The sequence below is a fragment of the Notothenia coriiceps genome, unplaced genomic scaffold, assembly GCF_000735185.1.
Source record: "Notothenia coriiceps isolate Sejong01 unplaced genomic scaffold, NC01 NC01_scaffold00037063, whole genome shotgun sequence".
Taxonomy (NCBI): domain Eukaryota; kingdom Metazoa; phylum Chordata; class Actinopteri; order Perciformes; family Nototheniidae; genus Notothenia; species Notothenia coriiceps.
In genome coordinates, this window is record NW_011369764.1 from 1 (window position 1) to 11736 (window position 11736).

The 11736-nt window shown below is 41.9% G+C and overlaps 1 protein-coding gene across 1 annotated transcript; it reads right to left on the minus strand.

The window, feature by feature from the left end:
- Positions 1-2158: 2158 nt before the first annotated feature.
- LOC104964299 (teneurin-3-like) lies at positions 2159-11093 on the minus strand. Its single transcript, XM_010793045.1, has 12 exons — positions 11058-11093; positions 10732-10929; positions 10486-10545; positions 9663-10007; positions 8522-8766; positions 8259-8440; positions 7421-7623; positions 7002-7112; positions 6733-6875; positions 6508-6632; positions 5628-5758; positions 2159-4429 (listed from the first exon to the last, which is right to left on the minus strand). Exons 1-12 carry the CDS (start codon positions 11091-11093, stop codon positions 3674-3676), a joined length of 2535 nt encoding a protein of 844 aa, XP_010791347.1. The 3' UTR covers positions 2159-3673.
- Between the last annotated feature and the right edge of the window lie 643 nt (positions 11094-11736).

Genomic DNA, 11736 nt, shown 5'->3' on the forward strand with positions numbered 1-11736 from the left:
TCCCTGTTTCATCTCTCACGATATTCATCCCTACTTCATCCGCAGCTCCGGTGGCCCCGGGCTCGGCTGCCCCGGCGGATCTGCGTGGACATGCAACACATTTGTGACCCGACTCCCCGCACTCAAAACACTTTACTGAGCTCGCATAAACCATATCAAAACCGTCTTCATACCTCACCCGGAAGGACACATCTAGTGTCTGAGTGGGACAATTCAGAAACATGAGGGAGTTTAACATTTGTTTGAGAAAAGTGTTCATCACGTGGTGTGTCATTCTCTTTGGACTCAGGTTGTTTTTTGGCATTCTGTTGTATGGTTAATATTACCAGTTTCCTTGATTCCTACATGTATTTCAGTTGTACTGATTCGGGGGCTTATACCAGTAACCTTCCTTTTACCAGTTTTTACCCGAGAGCATAAGAAAACTTAATCTAAACTAGCTCTACAGACACATTGCAACTGCCCTGCACATTTTCATCATCACATATTTATTCCTGCATTTATTTATTTCATTATTTAGGAAGTGATCAACTCTGACATGCACATTTCAATACCTGTCTGTTTTCAAGCACTGTGATTTTAACTGCATTCATTTATCGTGTGTTTGTTTGTACGTATATAAATGGTTTAAGTGCACAGATATATAGATATTATTAAAAATGTGTTGCTTGTTATTGCATATAGATAGGCTATGCACTGATAGGAAAGCTTTTTAAATGTTGTTGTACCTGTACAATGACAATAAAGGAATTCAGTTCAAGTCAGGGACTACATTTAATATTGACTTGAAATTGATGCATCACGATGGTGTCGAATCTAATTGCCTTATAAAGAGAGTCAATCACACTTTTTGGCTTGTGTGTCTTTGTTCTTTGGTGGACTCAGCGCCCAGAGTCCAAAGACATTTGGATCAGGGGAAGAGTTTAAATGTGACTGACTGTTCATGAGCAGAAATGTGTTGGGCCCTCAAGTATTATTTCCCATACAACACATGTATTAAGAAACATTTTTATAAACTATTTGCACATCCCTTTTGGCGTTATGTTTTGAAAGATGATTTGCACGTGTAGGTCATACTAATATATGTTAGTATATTATTTAAGAGTGAATGAGGGGAACGCTCTCAGTCAGCTGATTGAGATGAAAGAGGAAGAACAAGAATCTAAAAACTACTAAATGAGCAATGTCTCCCTCTTGGAACTTTTCAAAGTGTGAGTATTCATTTCACAATAGGACTCAAAGGAGCAAGCCTGAAAACAAGCCAATTTACATGTGGGTCATAGAGGAAGAATAAGTATTCAGATCTTCACTAGAATAAAAACACCAATAGCACTTTGTAGAAATATAAAAATAAAAGTCAGAATTCAACATCTTGAATGAAACTAAGTGATAACCTAACATATCAAATGCTAAAATATTAAGCACTAATATTTCACTTATTATAACATTGTAGATTACTAACACTGTTGACTTTATACACTGAACAAAAATATAAATGCAACACTTTTGTTTTTGCTCCCATTTTTCATGAGATGAACTCAAAGATCTAAAACATTTTCTATATACACAAAATAACCATTTCTCTCAAATATTGTTCACAAATCTGAAAAAATCTGTGATAGTGAGCACTTCTCCTTGCTGAGATAATCCATCCCACCTCACAGGTGTGGCATATCAAGATGCTGATTAGACAGCATGATTATTGCACAGGTGTGCCTTAGGCTGGCTACAATAAAAGGCCACTCTGAAACGTGCAGTTTTGCTTTATTGGGGGGGTCTGGGGGGGTCCGAAAACCCTAGGGTTAAACCCTAACCCTAACCCTAACATGTCATCCATCTCCTTCGCATAGAGTTGATCAGGTTGTTGATTGTGGCCTGTGGAATGTTGGTCCACTCCTCTTCAATGGCTGTGCGAAGTTGCTGGATATTGGCAGGAACTGGAACACGCTGTCGTATACGCCGATCCAGAGCATCCCAAACATGCTCAATTCACACTATGATACACAGCAATGCTCATGACAAGTGTTACAAGACTTTATGAAAATAAGGAATTGCATTGGTGTTTTCATAACTGTAAAGTATTTATTACTATAGCACACAGTGGCATGGAACCTTTAAAATGATAAGTGAATGGAAAGAGAACGCATTCAAAAACGTATTGTAGTTTCAAGGAATTTTATTCTTTACCGTAGAAACACTGTACATAAATTACTTTCTCTGAGACTAATATTGATGCACGGATAAGTGGAATTTCTCAAGCTTTAAAATAAAAAACATTTTCAACTTGTCTTGAAAAAAGATTGGTGGCATATGACGTTAACGCTGCGTGAAGTTCCTGTTCTTTCCTTTAAAATTATTAAAGATGCCGTCCCAACCTTGTAAACACACATACACACAAAGAAAACTCCAGATAAGAGTAGAGAGACCCACAATCAATGAGAAAACATCCACATCGATTTTTGATCTATCACTGTTACTCATTAAAGTCACTGATGGCAATGCACTGTCCCTTTAAGGAGAAACCAGCAAAAACGAGGAGAGAAGCAACACTTAGTTCCTACTCACAGCAACCCTCCCCCAAAGCCATGATAACATGTTTCTATTGCAAGCATTACTACTACCTTTGACCGATAAAAGCACAAGGTCGATGCATTATGAGGCTGAGTCCCATTCTGCAGAAGTGAAGGACCCCCGACTGAGGGTCCACAACTAATCAGAAACAGCCGAGCTGGCCCTGTTTCCTCATAGACCGCTGCTGATTGTAGTCTGAAACTGTACATTTTTATAGACTTTGTAAGAGGACAGGGGATGAGAAGGAGTGGTTCAAACTGACCAATAGATAATAGATAAGGAGGAAACAAAAACACAACTTAAAGTTTTGTTCAGTTCAGATCATGGTCCATTCCAGTGGTGGCGGTGATGGTGGTGTAATAAGAGTAGTAATAGTGGTATAGGTAATAGTATGTAAACATTTTTTGTTCATTTTTGAATCCCCTTTTTGTCTGAAGCAAATGCAAGTTAATATATAAAAACAAAACAAAAATCCAAACAGAAAATAAGTCTCCTTCGTACAAATTGTAGTCTTTTTTTTGTGCCAGTCTGTCTTAGAGAGTCCACATCAGTTCAACAGCAGTTCCAGCTCCTTCAGCCATGGAACAAGAGATCCTGTAGACACGGCTCACAGAGGTCATTAACCCATGGACGGCTCACAGATGAGAAGCCTGCAACATCTGTGAGCGAGCACATTGTTCTGCGGACTGCTGACAGTTACAACTGTCTAAATGCTTAGAGCTCACCTAGCTGTGACGGCTGTGGAAATGCTCTGTTGGCTAATTAAACAAGTCTCGACATCCCACAGGTTCACAGCTAGACGCACACGATTATATGAATCAGGTTAGTCCCGCCTACCAGAGAGAGGGGGAGGGGCATGCGTGCAGGCTGTTTAAAGGCAGACAACAGGGCGACGGATAAAAAGAAAGAAAATTTAGAAATAAAAAGAAAGAGGGAAAAGGCAAAAGACTGAACTTTCCTGCAGCCTCATGACGACAGTTTTAAACCATCACATCTGTAGTTTCATTATGTTCCATAATGATCTTCACTATAAATCCTTTCTTTTCACTTTTTGTTAGTCTGACAGTCATAGTGGGGTAGAAATGAGACATTGTGAGCCGTGTTACCTCCTCCCTATCTCACTCTGCCGTAGGAACTGCATGTTGTTAGCACTGTCAGCTAGCTCAGGGTACTGCTCTATGGACAACACGTAGTATCCGTCGAACCCTAAAACCTTCCCGCTGCTCAGCAGCTGCCGTTTCTCTCCCTCCGTCCACAGCCGGACCCCCTCCTCTCCGTCTCTGACCCGCTGTTGCTCGCGGGCCCAGGCGCTCGACAGCGCCCTCTGCCGGGCCTGCTCCAGGATCCGAGCCTTCTCCTCGTCCAGCGTGGTGCCGTAGCGCACGTGGAGCACCAGAGAGCCGTACTGCAGCTCCACGTCAGCAAAGCGCCGCGTCCTCCCGTTCATCACCGTGGTGGACTGCGACACCGTGACATTCACACCGTTCTCCAGCGACTTCCTGCCTGATGTGAGCCGCAGTGCGCTGAGGTCGTTCTCCGGCAGGCTGGTCTTGATGAAGTAGTGTGTGTCCCGGCCCTCCACGGTGTAGTGCAGGTCTTCAAGGTAGAAGGCGTTGTTTAAGACTGCAGCCACCTTGATGCAGTCCTCATTGGCAATGTTGAGGGCGTTGGTCACCACGCGGCCTTGGATCACAGCGAGCATCACTCCCCTGCCGATCAGAGACCTGACGGTGGCAAACCACAGCCAGGGTTTGGTGTGGTCTGAGTGCCGCCGACTCAGCTGGATTTCTGGCATCCGCTCAAAGGACAGGAAGGCCTGAGACTGACGGGTCACCTCCTGCTGGACCCCCGAGATGGACTGCAGACGAGACAAAGATATATTCTTCATACTTTATTTACTGCTTGCTATTTATGACATCATGGACAAGGTTGGGAGTTCGATCCCAGCCTCTGCAGTCAACATGTCGATGTCTCCTTGGGCAAGATACTTAATCCCAAGTTGCTCCAAATGACATAGCCAACGGTGTGTGAGTGTGTGTGGGGTTAGCCTCCCTGAGCAGGTGCTGGGTAACTGCTGACTTTGACTGGCCATAAAGACTGGAAAAGCATTACACAAATGCAGTTCATTTACTTTTCACCAAGTACATCCTAAAGCAAGCTTTCTTGCATTGAGACTGAATGTGCAGCTTGTCTTCATGTTATTCATTTAGGGGAGATCAGCAGCTCTGACAACATAACGATATTGTGTTAGGCGTTAGTTATTTTGGTTAAAGTAATAATAATAATAATGCATTACATTTTTTATTAGAGCGCTTTTACAGGTGCTCAAAGCGCTTTACAATTACACATTACACATATTAGACATGTAAGAGTCATTACTGTGGACATTACCCACAGGAGCAAAGTAGTCCATATCATTTGGTTTTCTTGTTCCCTGACAACAGATTGATGTCCTGTGGGCGGTCAGGAGCAGTGATACACTGAGGAGAGAACCGAGGTGCTGTGTATTCTCTAGCTATATAACTAAAGACAACTAAGAGTTTGAATCAGATTCTCTGCAGGAGTACGCTACATAATGTGATATACAGTATTTGTATTACTGTTTAGTTCTCCTTCCCCGAGTCAGGGGGGAAATGTGATGTCTGGCTGAATCTATTGATAGTGATCAGTTGCTGTATGACTAGTGCATTTGCTCACGGAAATAAGACAGATATATATATGATAAATGAACAGACTCACAAAATAAGGGGAGACTATATATACGAGGATAAAACAACTGTCTGATTTCAAAAGGATTTGTTTCGTGCAAACACACAGTGTGTAAAGTGTCTGTGTGTGTACTGTATGTGTAGCTTCTGATTTCCCCAAAGGCCCACACTGAACTAATTAGTCAGTCAGTTTGTGTTTTCCTGTTCTTTTTCAGCCTCCTTTGTCTCTCCCTATCCTGACCAAAAATGTATATATAAATATTCATTTATATGTTCTGCCGTCACACAGAAGGGACTGTTGCCTCTGAGAATCCTTCCATCTTTCTCTGTCACAGGACTCATACTCACAGGCAGGTCGTCCCACAGCTGGCTCTTCTTCATCTCCAGTGACGGCTGCGTCAGGTCAAATTTAGGAATGGGGTACCCTGGGATTGCGTTGTGGAGATGGAATCCAAACGTAACCAACCAGATATTGACATCTACAAGAGAAGAAAGCGATGTGAACAATCAAAGAAGAAAAACTACAAGGCATGTAAACAAACTGTAATAATAAAGATGCCTGCTTATTATTTTTATTATACCTCCTTGCAATTTTGACCAACCACTGGTGTTCCTTTTTTAAAATCCTTGTTGCAGCTTGTTACCATAATCTGTCATTTCGCAGCTTCAAATTAATACAATTCAAAAAAGATCTGACCCAACTGAAGTACTTGATCAATTCAGATCTCCACAGTAAGGTTACCTTTCCTTTTTGGCACCCTACTGTTCACTTTAAGGACATTTTTCTTTCTTAGAGTGAATAAATAAAGCACTACTACCAATCTTCACCTATTACTACCAAACTATTGTGGAAAGAAACAGCTGATCAAACACCTGATTGATCATTAGTTTGCATCACTATTCTGTTTGATAGAATTGATTTGAAATAATTCATAAAACCCCCACTTCAGGCTGATAAAATACAACATACAAATATAGTTCTATTAAAGGTGTTCTAGCGACATCCACTCCAAGCAAAACTAGATTATTGTTGGGATTTCTTTATGATTTAAAATCAGCTAGCTCAATACAAATATGTTAGTTAAGTTGTTGTACATGTATTTATGTTAAGTATAGTACTAGCCACCTCGAACGTAAGGGGCAGGATAGCTCTACTTCTTCTGATAGAAAACAGTTCTATCTACCTCTTTGGTATTTTTGTACTGTAAAATCAATGTTTTCTGGTTACCTGTGACATACTCTTTGACCTGGTGAATCTTGCTGATGGGGTTGTTGCCTCTGAACATGTAGAGGTTGAAGGGCTGGGGGTCTTTACCAACACGTGTCCATGTGCTGATGTCAGGAGTGGTCCACCTTCAGAAAAAACACTCTGGTCAGAGGTGAAGATAACAAAGCTGCAGAGCATCCTGCTGGAGGAGAACTGTGCATGTGTGGAGAGGAAGTGAGTGCGCACCTTCCAGCAGGGATGTCGTAGTCTCTGTCTCCGAAGTGCAGCAGCCGTGTGAGAGGATCATACAGACCTCCGTGGAAACCAATCACCAACACAAAGTCTGGGTTGGAATCAAAGTACACCTCCCCATACGCCGTGTACTGCACCTACACACAAACACATATTCAGCACGTGATATGGAGACCAACCATTGCAAAAATTGAATTCGAACAGACACACAATGTAAGCTCAGGACATTTGATTATTTGCAAGGAAAAAAGGTACACACATACCTGTTTAAGTAATAGTCCATTGCTGCTGAAGACAGCCAGCGGGGTCCCAGTGTTATCACAGGCAATGTAGAACTCCTCTCCACTGCTGATCTCCATGGCAAACACATGGCCCTGTGCAGCAATACATAACATATTATACATATACACTTTTTATTAATATTTCGCAAACTAATTATAATTGTATGCTCTTGTGTGCTTTATCAAACACTTTCCTCATTGTTAGACAACTCTTTTACAGTATCCTCAATATATTTACCTATGAGATTAGTGCATTACTCTAGTCTTAATGAGTAAAGTTAGACTCTTTTTATACACTGACTGACATCACAAAATGTCATGCACTATACTTGTCTAATTTGTGCAAACTCAGTGTGTTTCGTATCATATCCGCATTTTCCGAATGTTTTTTGAGAAGCTACCTGCAGATCGTAGTAAAAGGATGTGATCTCGGAGCTGGAGTGGTTGTAGACGTGGGTGATCCTGGTGGGGTAGTTCAGGTCAGCGTAGAAGAACTGAAGGTGTTGGCCCAGACTGTTTCTGGACGCCACTCGCCGACCAAGACCATCATACCGGTACTGGATGGTCCAGCTGGCCGCTTTACTGTACACACGAACTAGGAGCCCTGAAGGGCAGATGATACAAAAAGATGCTTAGATGTTTCTGTTGAAACATACTATCTGTAGGATTTATACATTGAATACTGAAACCCCAATTGGTAGTATTAATTTGATTTATACATTGTTACATTTGACTAAAATGTTAAATAATCCCCTCCCCCCCAAAAAAAAAACAACAACTAAAATAACTAGGGTTAAGGCTCTTTGATGATAGAATTCAACAAGAAATGATGCAGATAAGTGTAGTAATTTAATTGGAATTACCAAATCACATGCCAAGTAAAGTCAAGTGGGACTTTGTGTCAAGTTTTTTTAAACTTTAGAAAGCACAAAATGATAGATTACAATCCATCCGAGAATAAAGTGCTCCACAGAGAGCGAATGTTTTAAGAGAAGAATAAACTGTGAGAAATGGTGGTCTTATTACCGACCAAGCTCCCAAGCCTTTCCACTGACTCAGTTAGCATGCTAGCAGTCTGACACACATCTTTAGACTGTGCCTTTGGTAAGCCTGTCATTGGCTGCTTATTTCTGTCTGTTTCTCCTCTCCTCAGCTATTGTTGGTTGAACTTGGCTGTCAGGTTCTGGTTTGACTGGGCCTTTATGCTGCTATGTTGGACCACCAAACAATGAATCTGACCTTTGGAGTTGTATTCAAATATCTCAGCTCCTCTCTGCCTCAGGAAGCCGTCTTCATCCATCCGGTACTGAACATCTCCCAGACGGGTGATTCTGTCCCTCAGGTCGTAGCGTAGCGGGGTCAGACGACCACTGTTGCCCGGGTTCAGCAAATGCAGGTTCCCATTCAGGTCATAATTATATCTGGAAGGTCAGACAATTATATTATTACATTTGGCTTCTTGAAATGATATCTTCTATTTCAGTTTAATTGTCTGATCCTACCTCCACATCATCTTCTCGTTGAGGGAGACCGTCTGTAGCTGTCCATCAACGTCATACTCGTATCCATATTTGGTTGTGTTGGCAAATGGTCCAATCTTGATCTCCCGCTTGGTGACTCGGCCCATGTTGTCGTACTGAATGGTGATCCAGTACATCAGAGACCTGAAGATCTCATACTGGATCTCCTTGATGCGGCCGTGCTGGTCGAAGTGTTTGGTGTATGTCATCACTGCTGTGGAGATGATCTGAGGAGCAGGAAGACAGAAAACAAGCTTTCAGTTCCTACGCTGACAGGAAGCTGACGGAGCAGACAGGACACGGACACGTACAGCCAAACAAGCTCCGTTCAGGGAGATGTTCCTCTCCTGCTTTGTAGAAGACTCTGACAACCAGATGTATTTATTGAATTCAAGCTGTTCATCAGGCAGACTCACTCCTGTCATTTCATTAAAAGGTTATTTAACATTTATTTGATAACTCTCAGTGAGTAGGAGATGTATTTTGAGAGGTATTTGTTATCTGTGGTAGTAAGTATCGAGAGTAAACCTGATATCTAACCACCTCCACTACCTGGGAGACATCCTGCTCCTAATTACAAGTAGGTGCAATAAAGTAAACATTTCAACTGAATATATTTGATTGTATCTAATTGAATGAAAGTCCACATTACTCTCTGTCTAGTTCTCTTCTCATGGCTCAGTGTTTGCATTCCAAAATAAACATTAACTTGTGTTTATTGTGATTTATTGAGTTCTCTAACAGATCTTGTTTGCATCGTAAACAATATGAATAAAATGTACATTTATTGGTCACCGTTCCTTAGGGATGCATTTAACGTGTAATTTGCATAACATAATGCTGTCAAATACAGTATGTCATAAAATCTGTAATGTAAAAAATGATGTGCTGTTCTGATGATCTCCACCAATGAGTTGCTCTCAATAGCAGAGGAAGCTGAAACAGTCACATGATGAGTTTCACCTGCAGGCCAATGTCCATCCCACATGTCTAATCAATTATTGAATCATCAAAGCATCACCTCTTAACAACTGACCCACCTTATCAGGATTTATAGACAACATTTTATTCATAAAGGAGAAATGTAAGGCCATTTAATTCATTGCAGGCACTCCAGTCTTACCTGATTGATATCATAATAGATGACTCCAAACTTCCCAAACTGCTCCACCTTCCCAGATATATCATCAAACTGATACAGGTCGATGGGCAGCGGCGTCTCGTTGATCACAGCCTGCATGCTGGTCACTCTGAAGCTGTTGTCGTACGTGTAGTCGAAGCGAGCGTTCACCATGCCGTCCTCGCTGAAGCGGAAGATTTGCCGGTCGACCAGAGGGCCGATCTGCCGGTACCTGATGGAGCAGATGAAGCCTTCGCTCTGCAGGTTGACGGTCTTAAGAACACCAGCTGTCTCATCATACGTGAAACTGACCCGAGTGGAGTCATAGAGGATCTCTGCCAGCTTGTTCTGATGACACAGGAAACACAGCAGGATGTGTTTACAATAATGGATATTGGAGGATATCTGCTCCACTCTCAGTTCACTTCAATGAGTGCCATCAACTTCAACCTGAGTGGTGTACTGAAGCTGTGCAGCTGCTCAGGCCCAGTGCCTCAGCACCACCCTCACCCTGCCTCCCCCTGACACCACTTTCACACTAAACACAGGGATGATGCAAAAAGAGATCATGCTTTCCATTTCCTCTTTATTTATTTGACTGTCCTGTTCAAGAACATTAGCTGAAAAAAACACAAATTAAATAAAATCAAATAATAAATAGTTTTTGTTTACGTTGTTGAGAATTTTTTATTTTGATTATAATTGTTTAACTCGGGTACTTCTACTGTTACTTAAGTACAAGATCGGAGTACTTCTTCCACCTATGCATGGGTCAGCATACAAATACGTTTCATTTTTGAAGTGAAAAAGCACGGAAAGCACGTACCTGTCTGCGATATTTGTACAGTATACGGCGGCCCGTGCCTAGATGGGCAATTCGGAGGAGCTGGAGAGAGAGGGAACAGCACTTCAGTTTTAGTTCCATAAGACTGATGATCATATGAAAGGTTTGGACAATACTCATTACAGAAAAACCTCATAACCACCATCCATCAGCAGAAGTAATGAAATATAAAAGATGAAGACAAAAAATGATAGGATTTAAAAATATTGCAGATTTTATTAACCACACCTGTCCATCTTCAGAGTAGTCCACAGTCACAGAGGCGTTGCTCTCTGGGGGGTTGTAGATGTTCCTGTAGTACCCTATGGATCGGAGGGTCTGCATGGTGTGTCGAGCCACGCTGGGCATGGTGACCGCGGACAGACGGTCCCCGGAGTCAAAGTCAAAGATGTACTGGTGCTGGCTGTGCAGCAGCAACACCATGGACTGTCAGGGAGAGAGAGGGGGGGTGGGGGGGAACACAACGTCAGAGCAGCCCAACACAGAGAGAAGAGCACAATGAGACAACTTACACCTGTGACACATATCCACAGAAAGTTTTGAAAGGGTGTCACCTGCACAGACACTGGGACGTCCACACCAGTCCACATCATAAATACAATATTTGGTAGTGCATCTTTTTACAGCTTCTATTAGAGCAGTGGTTCTGAAACTTTTTCTGTCATTCCCCACTTTGATCAGGTGCCCCACCTGTTCCTCATCGCTCCAATAAAATGGTAGGCCAAGCTTAAAATTGTCAAATGTATCGTTCTACAACAGGGGTCTCCAACCTTTTTTAGGATGAGAGCTACTTTCAAAAAATAAAAAAAGTCGTGAGCTACTTTTACTCCTCTTTTTCTGTTTTTTTGCAGTGTATATAAACGCAAACATAAGCAGGAAACAGCTGCAAATAATTAAATGAAAAACAAACAAATCCTGAAAACAAATACAAAAAACCCGCTGCATTTACAGAAATGACGCAAACTAAATACAACACACAAACCCCGAAAACAAACACAACAGAAAAACGCTGCAAATACAAAAACGATATGCAAAGTCAAAAACACATACAAACCCAAAAACACATAGAAACCCCTAAACACACAATGCTCCAGGCCTCTAGGGGGCGCGTTACGTGGAACAGATTGATGTCTGACCAGACATAGAGAGAACGAACTAGAGGGATGGAAATTGAAGCCGGAGGAAACAAAGTTGATCCAAGTGGACAAAGTCGATATATAAGAAGGTACGTTT

Bases quoted from the DNA above. Each gene is read 5' to 3' on its own strand.
- LOC104964299 (XM_010793045.1), bottom strand. From the start codon at position 11,093: ATGTGGACTGGTGTGGACGTCCCAGTGTCTGTGCAG. The intron at 10,546-10,731 runs GTGTGGTTAATA...CTCTCTCTCCAG, and splicing joins ACTACTCTGAAGATGGACAG to CTCCTCCGAATTGCCCATCT. The intron at 7,624-8,258 runs GTCAGATTCATT...TCTGCCCTTCAG, and splicing joins ATTTGAATACAACTCCAAAG to GGCTCCTAGTTCGTGTGTAC.